This window comes from Diaphorina citri, unplaced genomic scaffold, assembly GCF_000475195.1.
Source record: "Diaphorina citri unplaced genomic scaffold, Diaci psyllid genome assembly version 1.1 scaffold964, whole genome shotgun sequence".
NCBI lineage: Eukaryota > Metazoa > Arthropoda > Insecta > Hemiptera > Psyllidae > Diaphorina > Diaphorina citri.
Window position 1 is genome coordinate 52,774 of NW_007378395.1, and position 16,534 is coordinate 69,307.

The 16,534-nt window shown below is 38.9% G+C and overlaps 2 protein-coding genes and 1 long non-coding RNA gene across 3 annotated transcripts; 2 read left to right on the forward strand and 1 right to left on the reverse strand.

Annotated features, from left to right (window-relative positions):
• Window positions 1-1,530: 1,530 nt before the first annotated feature.
• LOC103513374 (dnaJ homolog subfamily C member 9) lies at window positions 1,531-4,567 on the reverse strand. Its single transcript, XM_026826590.1, has 5 exons — window positions 4,183-4,567; window positions 3,447-3,534; window positions 3,045-3,109; window positions 2,230-2,355; window positions 1,531-1,748 (listed from the first exon to the last, which is right to left on the reverse strand). Exons 1-5 carry the CDS (start codon window positions 4,274-4,276, stop codon window positions 1,534-1,536), a joined length of 588 nt encoding a protein of 195 aa, XP_026682391.1. The 5' UTR covers window positions 4,277-4,567; the 3' UTR covers window positions 1,531-1,533.
• A 3,379-nt stretch (window positions 4,568-7,946) lies between these two features.
• LOC113469124 (inositol polyphosphate 1-phosphatase) lies at window positions 7,947-15,959 on the forward strand. Its single transcript, XM_026826588.1, has 6 exons — window positions 7,947-7,956; window positions 8,375-8,583; window positions 9,970-10,158; window positions 12,828-12,998; window positions 13,045-13,312; window positions 13,746-15,959. Exons 2-6 carry the CDS (start codon window positions 8,377-8,379, stop codon window positions 13,991-13,993), a joined length of 1,083 nt encoding a protein of 360 aa, XP_026682389.1. The 5' UTR covers window positions 7,947-7,956; window positions 8,375-8,376; the 3' UTR covers window positions 13,994-15,959.
• On the forward strand, window positions 8,973-9,587 carry LOC113469126. The gene is made up of 2 exons (XR_003392642.1): window positions 8,973-9,149; window positions 9,337-9,587. It is a non-coding gene; the product is annotated as an uncharacterized LOC113469126 (long non-coding RNA).
• Window positions 15,960-16,534: the final 575 nt, after the last annotated feature.

Genomic DNA, 16,534 nt, shown 5'->3' on the forward strand with positions numbered 1-16,534 from the left:
AGAGAGGAAGAGAGAGAGGAAGAGAGAGAGAGAGAGAGAGAGAGAGAGAGAGAGAGAGAGAGAGAGAGAGAGAGAGAGAGAGAGAGGAATGAAAAAAGAAACAAGGAAAACAAAGAAACAATACAAATGAACATAGGGAGTAGAATCAACAATTCAACATGCAAAAAGACAATACAATTTGGGCCCTGCATTAAACAAATAATTTCTTTCTTCAAGTTCAATCATTTTTGTAACTACTAATTTCATACGTTTTCGTACAAAAAATGACTTGAAGAAGAGGGGAAGAAGTGATTATACCACAAAATGAGATCTGAACCGTATCCAAACACAAAGCTATAAACATAGACATACACAACATACATCTGACCTGTATTAGAAGACTTCACTTGTCTGCTTCAAACACATAGAAGATTCCGAAGGCTACACCAATTCTTTCTCCTTCAAACAACACGCTGCTTCAAATTGCTGCAAACTTCGGGACTTGCAGTCATATTTCACAGGCTACACAAATTCTTTCTTTTTCAAATATACTGCTTCAATTGCTTCAAACGTGCTGCTTCAATTGCTTCAAACATGCTGCTTCAATGCTTCAAACATCTATTTCTTCCTTCCCGACTGCCTCCGTGTCTCCTTCTTCCCACTCTCACCTCCATACTTGGCCTCCAGGTTCGCAATCAGTCCATTGAACATGCTCTCCCGGTTTGCATTCTTGCTCTGTATGGCCGCAATCAGATCCATACTCGAGTCTGCTCCTGAATTGCGCACCCCACTCTTCTTGCGCCTCTCGTCTTTCGCTTTCTCCTTCTCGAATAGTTTCTCTTCTTTTTCGAACTGTGGAGGAAAGGGAAATCGAGAAAGATAGAATCATGAGACAGGGTAGGGTTTAAATTCATAGTCCAATGGGGTAACTGTTGACCTTGGTTTTTGAGGTCCGATTACGCCATCAATTTATGATACAAAGGGTCATATACAAATCGGAAAGAAAAACGACCATAATAAAATCTAAGAAAAGGCCGTTTTTTTTCTATCCTGAAGATTTTTTTTTTTCAAGAAGTTTGATAGAAGGAACTGTAACTGCTAAGGTCTATCGCCCCGAAAGCGAAGAAAGAAGACAGGATAGGAGAAAACCATCCATTCCAACAATCAACCTTATCTGTTTAGGATAAGATCCACCCTGGGCGGGAATTCCGCGGCCTAGCGCTTACAGGGCAGACACGCTACCCTCCAAGCTAACTAGGGCGACTATGAAGTAAAGTGTTTTTTCGGATTTTCTTGTAGAGCTGACCCCTCTAGAATAGACCACACAGAAGGTCTTTCACAGAAGTGAATAGTGAAATGAAAATAAAACCAATCAGAAGACGTCTTTCGTTACTTCTACTGTGTGGCACAAATAAATCCGGTTATTTCCTGGAGATTTGTAAAGGTGTTTCTAAAGGAAGATACGATGATGTACTACGGATTTAGTAACACTGTACACGAGTCCAGTTTATTATGATTATTATTATTATTATTTTTTTTTTTTTTTTAGAAAACTTACCTTACCTTTCGGCGATTTCTCTTGGACTTGGCTTCATTGAGGAACTTATCAAACGCCGGCACTTCTTCCTTATCAATCAGATCCTGTATGATTTGTCTATACCGATCTTCTTCCGATGGATGTGTGAATGGTACCAACTCGAATATCAAATCCATATCACCCTCCCCTTGTACGTATGCTCGTTTGAAGTCATTGATCTCTTCTGCAGAACCTGAAATAAAATTTTAATTGTGTTGAGTGTACTTACTTAAATTTATTTACACTCTAAGCAACAAGGCTATGTGTGAAGTGTACATCAATGCTTGTCACAAATGTCATTTTCTACCTATAGGTAAGTACTTACCTTACCTCACATCACCTCACCTCACCTCACCTCAATAAATGGATTTGATAGGGGGAACTGTATCTGCTGAGGTCTTATTGTCCAAAAGTAAAGAGACAGGATAGAAGACAGCCAGCTGTTAAAAGAACAAACCTTATCTGTTTAGGATAAAATCCCTCCAAGTGTGACTCAAACCCTATGACTTACAAGGCAGGCATGCTCTCCAAGCTAACAAGGCTGACAAGAGTAATTTCGAATTTCCTATGGTAGAAATAAAACTGGTTCTAAAGGAGGTTAACAGTGATTCTAAAGGAAGTTTACAGTGGGAACAAAATCATTTCTAAAGGAGGTTGTGGCAGCTGAAACTCACCTTTGTATTTGGTTTCATAGTTGATAATATCTTCTTCGGTGACATCTTTGTAGAGAGATTTCCAATACATGGTCCAATCAATGTCCGATTTGAATATGGCTTCATCATCTTCATCCTCAAGAGTGCCTGGTATCAAAAGATGATATGATTTTATGCTTATATCAAAATATTTCAAACACTTTAACTTAGCTAAATCTCTAATTTTAAAATGAAAATATGCCCTGTTCACCACTGAAGATCACAAATGTGTAGGAAAAGAAATGTACCCTACCTATGTTAACTAATAGTATAGGTTTTTTTTTTCAGCAATCCATACTCACACTTTTACTATTCCTTACAGTGGTGAAACAAAGCCCAGTAGGTACCTACAAGCAAACATTAGATTTTTTCTCACTCTCTTTTTTTAATGCTAATGTTCATGAAGAGAATGGAATACTTTGAATAACCGGGGAGTAGCCTCCTTGGCTGAGTGGGTATCACACTAGACTTGCATGCAGGAGGCCTGTGTTCAATTTCTAATGGGCCCAATATATGTTTTTTTTTTTTTTCGGCTCTGTGCTTGGAATTCGGGTGCACTCAGCCTTGTGAGGACAATTCAGTACCTTCAAGTAGCGACCAGTGGCAGCATTACCAGTGTAAAAAGGCACACTAGACTTGCATGCAGGAGGCCTGTGTTCAATTTCTAATGGGCCCAATGTTTTTATCGGCTCTGTGCTTGGAGTTCGGGTGCACTCAGCCTCGTGAGGACAATTCAGTACCTTCAAGCAGCGACCAGTGGCAGCATTACCAGTGTAAGAAGGGAAATAAATACTAACCTGTTTGATCATACACCTTCCTCTTTTCAACATCACTGAGGATTGAATGGACCAGGCCAAGGATTTTGAACTTCACCCACTTTCTCCTCTCCCCCAGTTCCCATCTCTCCAAGGCAACATTCACGGTGAAGAATCCAACGTATTCACCAACACCACCGGTGAATCCATCGTTGTCCAAGTCGCTGATCCCGCTGACTTGAAATCCGCCCTCGTGCAGATTCTAAACGGAGACCAGTCGGCTGCAGAATGTCTGATACAAGCTGTGTATTCGGAACCGAGTGTACCATTGAGTGGCAGTGAGTTGGAGCAGTTACCCTACATATCTGTACAGGAGGAGTATGGGGTGTGGATCGACCCAATTGGTAAGCACTATCAGATACTTTTACGCGCATTGTTCCTTATTTGAACTTCTCGGTGGCAACTTCTTTGTCCTCTTCTGTAACTCTATCGGGATGTACAACCAGGGAGAGTTTGTAGAAAGCCTTGCGTACTGAAATGAAAACAACAGATCTCTCAGGTAAAGTAAAACTAGGTATGTCAAAAGAGCAAAATAGGGAAAGATGGGTGTGATTACAGACCTTGGTACTCAACTAAAGTTAATTTTTGAAAACAAAAACTTTGGTGGTTCCTAAATTAGGTCCATTATCTTCCTATGTTGTGTTTCCATAGAATATAAGTCAATCAATTTGCAGGCCTAGTTAGCTCGGAGAGTAGTTGTAACAGGTTTGATTACTTCCCAGGGTGAGTAAAGTAAAACTATGTCAAAAGAGCAAAATAGGGAAAGATGGGTGTGATTACAGACCTTGGTACTCAACTAAAGTTTATTTTTGAAAACAAAAACTTTGATGGTTCATTAGGTCCATTATCTTCCTATGATGTGTTTCCATAGAATATAAGTCAATCAATTTGCAGGCCTAGTTAGCTCGGAGAGTAGTTGTAACAGGTTTGATTACTTCCCAGGGTGGATTTTATCCTAAATGGATAAGGTTCATTCTTGGTAATCTCGGAACAGCTGGCTTTCTCATATCCTGTCTTCCTTCTCTCTTTGATTTTAGGATGATAAGACCTTAGCAGTTACAGGTTATAATTTCCTCTAGCAAGCCTCTTTAAAAAAAAAATCATCAGTTTATCAATTTACTTTGTTCAGGAGTTGCTGTCTTATCAACGTTCAGAACTTCATACAAATCTTTGGTCTTGTAGTATTTCTCACACAACTGAAGCAAGCCCTTCATCTTGATGGTTAAAAACACCAAAAACACAGGAAAGAAACAGTCAATTCAAATAGAGAGTGGAAACTTGAATGAACTGTCTCAGAAGTCCAGAATATAGATTCTGCTGGAAAGTTTGTGAGGTTGGTTGAAATCTGGCAGGTTTTTTTTCAATCACCTTCTTTTCCACAGTTGTCTGAACTGTTTTGCTGTTGCACGTTTTCTGGGAATAACCGTTATTTTATTACAAAAGGAAACTGTTGAAATAAAACGTTTTTGCTCTGGAAAACTGAAAAACTCTCAAAAATTCAAAAAAATTTCTTTGCAAAAATTTTGTAAACAAAAGAAAAACTGGATTTCAAAAAAGACGTTTTCGCGGGTAAAAATGTTGAGGTTAAAAAAATATGACAAGCGTGTTGCATAGCTTGAACTATAGTACGGCGTTTTATAGTAATTCGTAAAGAGCTATGGACCTATGGAGTAATCTGTACGTGCTAGGTGCGTATTCCAAAGTTCGTAGATTCATAGAACCCCAAAGTTAAGCAACGTTCAAGTTGGAGAGAACATGGATAGGTGCTCAAGACCATCACATTCTGAATAAGTACCTACCTATTAGATATCAGAATCAGACAAGTAATACATTAGGTACCTACCTAAGTAGATTTTGTCCAAGAGGTTTGATAGTGGGAATAAATAAAATTGTAACATCACTGCCAAGGTCTTATCGACCCGGAAGCTTTTCCGAGAAAAATCTTTATCTGTTTAGGATAAAGTTCTCCCCGGGCGGGAATCGAACCCTATCTCTCTCTCTCAAAAGTCTCGAACTTTCAAGGGATTTAAACTTTAAACAAATAATTTCTTTCTTCAAGTTCAATCATTTTTGTACTATTTTCATACGTTTTCGTACAAAAAATGACTTGAAGAAGAGGGGAAGAAGTGATTCTATCACAAAATGAGATCTGAACCGTATCCAAACACAAAGCTATAAACATAGACATACACAACAAACATCTGACCTGTATTAGAAGACTTCACTTGTCTGCTTCAAACACATAGAAGATTCCGAAGGCTACACCAATTCTTTCTCCTTCAAACGATATGACAATCGTGTTGCATAGCTTGAACTATAGTACGGCGTTTTATACTAATTCGTAAAGAGCTATGGACCTATGGAGTAATCTGTACGTGCTAGGTGCGTACTCCAAAGTTCGTAGATTCATAGAACCCCAAAGTTAAGCAACGTTCAAGTTGGAGAGGACATGGATAGGTGCCCAAGACAATCACATTCTGAATAAGTAACTACCTATTAGATATCAGAATCAGACAAGTAATAGGTACCCAAGTAGATTTTGTCCAAGAGGTTTGATAGTGGGAATATATAAAATTGTAACACTGCCAAGGTCTTATCGACCCGGAAGCTTTTCCGAGAAAAATCTTTATCTGTTTAGGATAAAGTTCTCCCCGGGCGGGAATCGAACCCGCGACCTAGCGCTTACAAGGCAGGTGCGCTACCACTACCACCCAAGCTAACTAGGCTGACTTCTGAGTAACTTGAATCTCACTTTTCATTCGTTCATTAGGTAATTGATAGATTCACACATTCCAAGCTAACTAGGCTGACTTCTGAGTAACTTGAATCTCACTTTTCATTCGTTCATTAGGTAATTGATAGATTCACACATTCACAGATAAAAATTCGATTTCACACAACAGCTGTATCCATACAGTATATAGGTAGGTACATATTCACCTACTGCACCTCTCATCTTCAGTTGGGGGAGGTAATGGTCTCTCTATTTCAAGGAATCGATATTTCGCCAGAACAGCTGATTTCCTCTCTCTCTCTCTCTCTCTCTCTCTCTCTCTCTCTCTCTCTCTCTTCCGCTCCCATAAGACACGGTATAGGTACATATTCACCTACTGCACCTCTCATCTTCAGTTGGGGGAGGTAATGGTCTCTCTCTTTCAAAGAATCGATATTTCGCCATAACAGCTGATTTCCTCTCTCTCTCGCTCTCTCTCTCTCTCTCTTCAGCTCCCTAGGTATCTCCACCCGCCTTCATTTCTAGCATATTTCACTTTCAGGCTTTCAGCCTTGCCTCCCTATGCTATAAGTAAGTATGTAATACATAAATACCTACTATGTATATAGGTACTCTATCTCTAGGGACGGACTTTTATGTTTTCACTGGTATTTTTCGTCAGTTTTTACTCTGTTGCTGATGCGAGAGGTTTGGCTGCAGAGTATGAGCTGAAAAATCGAGCTTAATTTTATTTTGTTCTATTTTTTACTTTTTATTAGCTAAATATCCCCTTTAGGGGTGTCACCAACTTATTTATACGTTCCTATTTTAGTTAGTTTTGTAAATCCTTTTGGTGCAACAGATGAGTGGTTAGTGGATCTGTAAGGAACTGAGCCTGAGGTACGTATACTTCCAAGATACTTACATTTTTACTTTCCTTATCCTATAGGAAGGAAAGTAATGTAATCGGGTCCAATTTTCGATGGTCAGTTTTTAGTGCCAAAACACGTTTTGAGGTCCCTATAGAGCCTAATGACCATCGATATTTTGAACCGATTACATTACTTTCCTTCCTATAGGATAAGGAAAGTAAAAATGGTGTTTTGGATTATTATTCTGAAATCCAATTTGGTATTAGCTTTCAAATGGTGACAGGATGCAACACGATTTTTGGAAGAACTTACATTTTTTAATGGGGTTTGTCGTCACTGTAAAACTTGAGCTTTTCACTTACAAGAGTTTTACCCTCTCTTCGGGGATTAGCTAAACCTCATTCAGGTTGAAATGTAATGCCCGCCATTCAAGCTCAAACATGTGCGGCGGAAAAAGCTTGAGACTTTGGCCTGTCAGACCGTTTGAGAGACCTATGTAGTCTGAAGCTTTTTCCGCCATACACATTCCTCGGTCTGTAAGGCGGTTTGAGCGTGAGACAACAGAAGTACAAGACTTCTGTCCCGAAATCGAAGAGAGATGAAGGATATGTTATGAGAAATTCAGCCGCTCCAAGAACGAACCATAGGATACCTATAGTTCGCTGCGGGCGGGAATCGAACTCTCGACTTAACAAGGCTGACTCGAATTTTATCTTTCAGACATGGAGCCCAATCTGCTGAAGGAAATCCTAATCGTGTCAGAGAAAGCAGCGAACATAGCCCGCATATGTCGACAAGATGAACATTTGCTTCAATTGCTGACTCAGGAGAAGAGCGAGGAGGAGAAGAACCAACGGTTCGCTGCTGACTTCAAAACGTTGGCGGATGTGCTTATACAAGAGGTTGTCAAACAGCAACTTACCACCAAGGTATTGTTAAACAGCATTTTACCACCAAGGTAAAGGCCTGTTCCCACTTGTCGATGTCAATATTGTCAATAGAAATGGTTCTCATTCCCGATATAAAATATAACAAGTTACTTGCAGTATAATTTTGGAATTTCCCCTCTTCTACAGGCGATATCACAGCAAAAGAGGAGAAACGAGCTCAAGAAGGGGGAAATTGCGAAAGGAAACTACGGCTTTACGCATTCCTCCTCTTTTGGTGTGATATCGCCTGTAGAAGTATCTATCAGTTCAGTTCTATAGCACAGAAGACCGATTTAGGTATAGAGTAGATTCGAAATTTGCATTATTTCGAAGGGTACCTAACGAATCATTTCTCACCCACTTTCAACACGAAACTTTTGGTAAGATACTTACATTATTTTTTAATGGGGTTTGCCGTCACTGTAAAACTTGAGCTTTTCACTTACAAGAGTTTTACCCTCTCTTCGGCGATTAGCTAAACCTCATTCAGGTTGAAATGTAATGCCCGCCATTCAAGCTCAAACGTGTGCGGCGGAAAAAGCTTGAGACTTTGGCCTGTCAGACCGTCTGAGAGACCTATGTAGGTCTGAAACTTTTTCCGCCATACACATTCCTCGGTCTGTAAGGCGGCGTGAGCGTGAGACAACAGAAGTACAAGACTTCTGTCCCGAAATCAAAGAGAGATGAAGGATATGAAATCCAGCCGCTCCAAGAACGAACCAGAGGATACCTATAGTTCGCTGCGGGCGGGAATCGAACTCGCGACTTAACAAGGCTGACTCGAATTTTATCTTTCAGACATGGAGCCCAATCTGCTGAAGGAAATCCTAATCGTGTCAGAGAAAGCAGCGAACATAGCCCGCATATGTCGACAAGATGAACATTTGCTTCGATTGCTGACTCAGGAGAAGAGCGAGGAGGAGAAGAATCAGAGGTTCGCTGCTGACTTCAAAACGTTGGCGGATGTGCTTATACAAGAGGTTGTCAAACAGCAACTTACCACCAAGGTAATGTCAAACAGCATTTTACCACCAAGGTAAAGGTCTGTTCCCACTTGTCGATGTCAATATTGTCAATAGAAATGGTTCTCATTCCCGATATAATAGAACAAGTCACTTTGTAAGAGTTGCATTTTAATTTCGGAATTTCCCCTCATCTACAGGCGATATCACAGCAAAAAAGGAGAAACGAGCTCAAGAAGGGGAAAATTGCGAAAGAAAACTACGGCTTTACTCATTTCTCCTCTTTTAATGTGATATCGCCTGTAGAAGTACCTATCAGTTCTATAGCACAGAAGATTCCAGCACAGAAGACCGATTTAGGTATAGAGTAGATTCGAAATTTGCATTATTTCGAAGGGTACCTAACGAATCATTTCTCACCCACTTTCGTAGTTCTGGGCTGAAATCTTCGGAAAAAAAATAAGAAAGATTAAATAATGACAATTAACCATTTTCTTAGCAACAGTTTCGTTTACAAATTGTGTCTATGTAAAGCATAAAATGCCAAACAATAAAAAGACAACCCGTACAAATCGAATCTAAAATAATGAAACCCTTGAATCTCATATTAGGTGATATATTTCTGGGCTGAAATCTTCAGAAAAAAATAAGAAAGATTAAATAATGTCAAATAACTATTTTCTTAGCAACAGTTTCGTTTACAAATTGTGTCTAGGTAAAGCATAAAATGCCAAACAATAAAAAGACAACCCGTACAAATCGAATCTAAAATAATGAAACCCTTGAATCTCATATTAGGTGATATCAATCCATGAAAACCAGTCCAGTTTCAATTTGGAATATAAAATTGCCCCTTCTTATTTTATAAGTAGACAATGTGCCATATTTTTTTATACTTTTCTATTGAAACAAGCAAAATAATTCTTAAAAAACATTGCTTTTTTTAAACTTTCCATTAATTTATTTTAAAATTTTCACTCAGAAAGTTGAAAAATTAATTTGTTCTTGTTCAGAGTTTGCTGAATTTTTCCCTTGCTAATAGCTTTATTTAAAAAAAAAAGAAAAAAAATCACAGAGAAATTTTCGTTTAGAAAACATTTAATTGTTTTACTTATTCAATTATTTTAAAATTTGCTTCATGTTTATTCAATTTTATCGAATTTAGTAAATAGGCATTTTAAAAGATATTATATTTAATACTGTACAAAAATGTATTCTTACAGATAACTAAATAGTCTTTTATAATAGTTTTTATTGCCTTTTGTAAAATAGTATCCATAACCATTACCCATGTTTAGAAAATTCCATTAGATTTTCCCTGCCCCCTATTATGTTTAAAATAAAAAAGTCCTTGATTTTTTAAAAAAATGGATTTTGACTTTTGTACAGTGCTCATAGTTTTTTCTTCTGAATTTTCTTTGATATCCAGAGAGTGAGGGTGAGGACTTAAGAGAACATGGAGGAACCTCTTCAGGGAATGAGGGTGAGGATGTAAGAGGAGATAGTGGAGGAACCTCTTCAGATAATGGGGAGCCTAGGAGACTGACCTATGACAGATATGAAGACAGGTGTAACAGGAATGGACTGGTCGCTTATAGGGATTTAGATACGGCTGTGCGGGTGTTGAAACAAATCGACCATTTGCTACCGAGATAAAGAAGCTAGGAGAGCCAACGGCGATAGTACGTTACATGCAGTAGTTCAAAATGAGATCAATGGATCACTGAAGTTAAGCAACGTTGTGTGTGGTTAGTATCCGTAGCCTTGCTTAATTTCATACACAAAAACCCCTATCTATTAAGGCTTAGGTGTAGAGGCAGTTGCCCCAAAGGATGGGTTAAGCTTACACGAATCTACAAATCCGTAGCCTCATAAAAACTGCTGGTTATATCGGCTTCACTCAAGCTGTGATGAATGTGTCAAATGTGTGTCGGTGGATATGTTGTCTCTGAATCAGACTCCAATCACTAAAACCCTCAAGGTGTGTCCACACGTAGTCGACCGGCCGTCGGGTCGATTAACATAGCGATTGAACAGTCCACACTGCCTCGACAAAATAGATTCACCTCGTCGATCGACGCTACGAGCGGTCAACTATGTTTGGATACACCTTTAGATGTTACGATACACATTATAACGATGTGATATGTCAAATCATTTGATAGGATGAACGGATATATGGAGTTTTTGGTCGATGTCCTCGATTTCATCAACATAGTATATATGTAGACGTACTTTATAACTAAGATTGTGCCCATTGTTAATTTTGCCATCCTGTGAAAGCAATTGAAGAAAATAAAATGAAAACGCCATCAGTTTTCCAGATGTTGCTTTTCACACCCATGGTCTGGTATTGATTCATTTTTCACTTTTCCATTTTTATTGTTTTTATTTTTGTTTTAACCTAACTACTGTGGATGTAAAATTTACCATGTTACAAACTACTAAACTCTTTAGAGATCTACTCAAATATCGAATGAAGATAGTGGCCTACCTACTGACAATAGGTATCTTTAGTAGGGATTTCACGAAATCTTTGGTAAGTTACTCTTTTTTCATTTTTTACTCGTAGGTACGAACTGTAAGTACCTATTAGTTTACAATTTTAAATTCTGTTTTATAATTTTACAGATCTTTCTTTCTTTCCCTATGGAGAGAGATAATGTTTTTTTGGTGAGTAGGCAGCTGGCAGGTTTCTAAATTAGCCTCAGACCATGTAACATAAATAGTTTGAAAATTCTGTCAAAATCGTAACTGAGTTTCTAGTAGGTAGGCAATTACATATGTATTTTTATTAATATAATTTATATTTTAATTTTTAGTGTGTTTTATCACACTCAAGATTTTATCTCTCTCCATATCACAACACGAACAGTCAATCATAAAACTGATTGCACATTCGCAGCAAATAAAATCACATTGGCAAGGCGTATGTAGAACGCGTAACGCGGCTAGAGAACGTCATCCAGACAGGCGTCTACGCACCTCTGACGACATCCGGAACCATCGTAGTCAACAATGTCTTCGCCTCATGCTACGCGGTCATTGACAATCAATTCCTAGCCCATCTTAGGTATGTAATACATAAATACTACCTATGTATATGCTCTATCTCTAGGGACGGATTTGTATGTTTTCACTGGTATTTTTCGTCAGTTTTTCCTCTGTTGCTGATGCGAAAGGTTTGGCTGCAGAGTATGAGCTGAAAAATCGAGCTTAATTTTATTTTGTTCCATTTTTTACTTTTTATTAGCTAAATCCCCTTTAGGGGTGTCACTAACTTATTTATACGTTCCTATTTTAGTTAGTTTTGTAATTTCTTTTGGTGCAACAGATGAGTAGTGGATCCGTAAGGAACTGAGCCTGAGGTACGTATACTTCCAAGATACTTGCATTTTTACTTTCCTTATCCTATAGGAAGGAAAGTAATGTAATCGGGTCAAAATTTCGATGGTCAGTTTTTAGTCCGTCCTCCCTTTATTATTACAATAGTAATAAAAAGGTATAAGGGACGGACTATTGTATTCGCTTCGGTGTCTGTCAGCCATAACCTTGGTGGTCCTACTGGAAGGTGGAATATTATTAGTTATCAGCATCCTGACCCAGGGTCTATAATTTGTTACCTGCTGTATAAATAAATAAATTTTGAGCTTTAATATTGCTATATTTTTGGTCTAACGTTTCTTGGGGTGCGGCGCCTGTTGTTGATTTATCCGAGATATGATTATGCTTGAAGACTGTTCGGGCCAGGTCTCTGATTATGCTCAGAGGTAACATATGACTTTTCCTCCAGTCTAAGTAAAGGGCAAAACATAGCTTTGTCTCTGACTTAAGGGAATACAATAATGGACATTCTGGAACAAAGCGAGGTCCTCAGTCTAGTTGAAGAGAGTCTAGTCACTCACCCCCGGTCAGGAGAGGCATTGGAAATTAACTTCAGTGCATAGAATGGGGAATTTTATCTCCCCTGATAGATACAGTCATTGGGTATCCATTTCGATTTCTCACCAGCCTAGTTAGCTTAGTTGGTAGTGCGTCTGCCTTGTAAGCGCTAGGCCGCGGGTTCGATTCCTGCCGGGGCGGATTTTATCCTGATGGGATAATGTTCGTTCTCGGAATGGCTGGCTTTCTCCTATCCTGTCTTTCTTCTCTCTTCGATTTCGGGACGATAAGACCATAGTTACCGATCCCTCTATCAAACCTCTTAAAAAAAAAATCGATTTCTCACTGGCCAGTCATAGGCGGCAGCTGTTTTATTTGTCATTAAATAAATGTTTCCCTCCTTTCAGATAATCGCGGTCAGCTCCAGCGAGAACAGTCGTATCCGGGACTGTCTCCTGGACAACGGGTATGAGGTTCTACCCCTGCCCGGAGCAGGATACAAGATCCTCTCCGTCATTCTAAACAAGTGCGACGTCTACCTGTGCTCCAAACCGAGTACGTACGTTTGGGACACCCTGGCGTGTCAAGCTATACGTCATTAAATAAGTGTTTCCCTCCTTTCAGATAATCGCGGTTAGCTCCAGCGAGAACAGTCAGATCCGGGACTGTCTCCTGGACAACGGGTACGAGGTTCTACCCCTACCCGGAGCAGGATACAAGATACTTTCCGTCATTCTAAACAAGTGCGACGTCTACCTGTGCTCCAAACCGAGTACGTACGTTTGGGACACCCTGGCGTGTCAAGCTATACTGGAGTCGATGACGCTAGGGGGCAGCATTGTCGAGTGTCGAGGGAACTGTGAAGGGAGTGAGGGTGAGGATTCAAGAGGAGATAGAGGAGGGAGTCTTCCAGAGAGTGAGGGTGAGGACTTAAGAGGACATGGAGGAACCTCTTCAGGGAATGAGGGTGAGGATGTAAGAGGAGATAGTGGAGGAACCTCTTCAGATAATGGGGAGCCTAGGAGAATTTGTCATTAAATAAGAAGTGTTTCCCTCCTTTCAGATAATCGCGGTCAGCTCCAGCGAGAACACTCGCATCCGGGACTGTCTCCTGGACAACGGCTATGAGGTTCTTCCCCTGCCCGGAGCAGGATACAAGATACTCTCCGTCATTCTAAACAAGTGCGACGTCTACCTGTGCTCCAAACCGAGTACGTACGTTTGGGACACCCTGGCGTGTCAAGCTATACTGGAGTCGATGACGCTAGGGGGCAGCATTGTCGAGTGTCGAGGGAGTCTTCCAGAGAGTGAGGACTTAAGAGGAGATAGAGGAGGGAGTCTTCCAGAGAGTGAGGGTGAGGACTTAAGAGGACATGGAGGAACCTCTTCAGGGAATGAGGGTGAGGATGTAAGAGGAGATAGTGGAGGAACCTCTTCAGATAATGGGGAGCCTAGGAGACTGACCTATGACAGATATCAAGACAGGTGTAATAAGAATGGACTGGTGGCTTATAGGGATTTGGATACGGCTGTGCGGGTGTTGAAACAAATCGACCATTTGCTGCCGAGATAAAGAAGCTAGGAGAGCCAACGGCGATAGTACGTTACATGCATTAGTTCACAATGAGATCAATGGATCATGGAAGTTAAGCAACGTTGCGTGTGGTTAGTATCCGTAGCCTTGCTTAATTTCATACACAAAAACCCCTATCTATTAAGGTTTAGGTGTAGAGGCAGTTGCCCCAAAGGATGGGTTAAGCTTACACGAATCTACAAATCCGTAGCCTCATAAAAACTGCTGGTTATCTCGGTCCCACTCAGGCTGTGATGAATGTGTCAAATGTGTGTAGGTGGATAATATCTTGTCTCTGAATCAGACTCCAATCACTAAAACCCTCAAGGTGTGTCCACACGTAGTCGACCGGCCGTCGCGTCAATTGACATAGCGATTGAACAGTCCACACTGCCTCGACAAAATAGATTCACCTCGTCGATCGACGCTACGACCGGTCAACTATGTTTGGATACACCTTTAGATGTTACGATACACATTATAACGATGTGATGTCAAATCATTTGATATAGGATGAACGGATATATGGAGTTTTTGGTCGATGTCCTCGATTTCATCAACATAGTATATGTAGACGTACTTTATAACTAAGATTGTGCCCATTGTAATTTTGTCATCCTGTGAAAGCAATTGAAGAAAATAAAATGAAAATGCCATCAGTTTTCCAGATGTTGCTTTTCACACCCATGGTCTGGTATTGATTCATTTTTCACTTTTCCATTTTTATTTATTGTTTTATTTTTGTTTTAGCCTAACTACTGGATGTAAAATTTATCATGTTACAAACTACTAAACTCTTTAGAGATCTACTCAAATATCGAATGAAGATAGTGGCCTACCTACTGTCAATAGGTATCTTTAGTAGGGATATTACGAAATCTTTGGTAAGTTATTCTCTTTTCATTTTTTACTCGTAGGTACGAACTGTAAGTATATACCTATTAGTTTACAATTTTAAATTCTGTTTTATAGTTTTACAGATCTTTCTTTCTTTCCCTATGGAGAGAGATAATATTTTTTTGATGAGTAGGCAACTGGCAGGTTTCTAAATTAGCCTCAGACCATGTAACATAAATAGTTCGAAAATTCTGTCAAAATCGTATCTGAGTTTCTAGTAGGTAGGAAGGTAGGCATAGGCAATTACATATAAATTTTTAATTAATATAATTTATATTTTAATTTTTAGTGTGTGTTAACACACTCAAGATTTTATCTCTCTCCATATCACAACACGAACAGTCAATCATAAAACTGATTGCACATTCGCAGCAAATAAAATCACATCAAATCATAGTTCAAATTAACAAAAAATCCCGAAAGAGTACCTGATTTTTTTGTTTTGATCTTGATAATTTTGAAACAACACAAAATACAATTTACAAATCCCTGCTTGTAGGGAAAAATAGATATTTAACAAAAGTCCTTAAAAGAAAAAGGTATGCTAAAGTTGATGAAACTTTAAAAATCTCCAAACAAGAAAAAGACTACCTCCGATAATTTTCAATTTTTCTTTGGTGTTCTAGAGATAGTCTGTTTTGATTAGTACCATGCTAGGATCTTTCACAGACCTTTTTCCGATCTAAATAATGAATAATGGTACCTATTAAAATATTTTATAACATAGGTATTGTTTTTACGTTAAGATAAAAATCGATAAATCTAATGCCTATATGTCTATACAGCTAACAAGTATAAACTCTAAATAAGTGAATAAAATAAGAAAATAAACATTTTAACTTATGTTTAGAAAACTAAGAAAAAACTACAAATATAAAAGTACAACAATCTCATAATCTTCCACATCAATTTGTACAAAATCAAAAGTCTCAACAATATTGGAAATCCTGAACGACCAACAAACACTCAATAATAAACCGTGTTTTGAATCGGGGTTCTTGGATAAACTCATAAGAGATAAGAAACAAATTATATTATTGATATAGCTTTATAAAGGAACGCGAAGAAGCAAAAAACTTTCAAAATTTTGGGCCCAATTTCACGAAAAATTACTTCGCCCCAGTCATCAGAAGAGGTTCCATTTATCTACCAAAGTAAGGGAAAGTGAATCCCTTGGCTAGAGAGACCATTAAGGGGTAAAGGGACTTTTTAGTTTCATTCGAGCAGGATGATAAACAAGGTATATCCTATTCTATTATCCAATCTCTGCGAAGACTCGAAGGCCTTTCTTCAACAAGATCTTCTGAGTACGTAAAGGGTAAAGGCGCTAATTTGCTTCCGCTCAAATTATCCTCGGGTGACTGTGTATTATGTAATCAGGGAACAATCCCCCACCCACCTATATCCATCCAATATTCCAACCTTCCTAAGCATTTTTTTCCATCATGTACAATTCTACACGGCAGCAGGTTAACACAATTAAAATTCTTTCACGGTTCGAGGCAGAATAATTTTAATGGGATTTTTTATTCTTTACTACCTTTACCTATTATGACACAACATTTTCACTTTCAAAATTATCTGTATTCACTATAAAGACATTAAGGACATGGAAGGAGTCCAGATATTGTTTCTGGGAGTCCA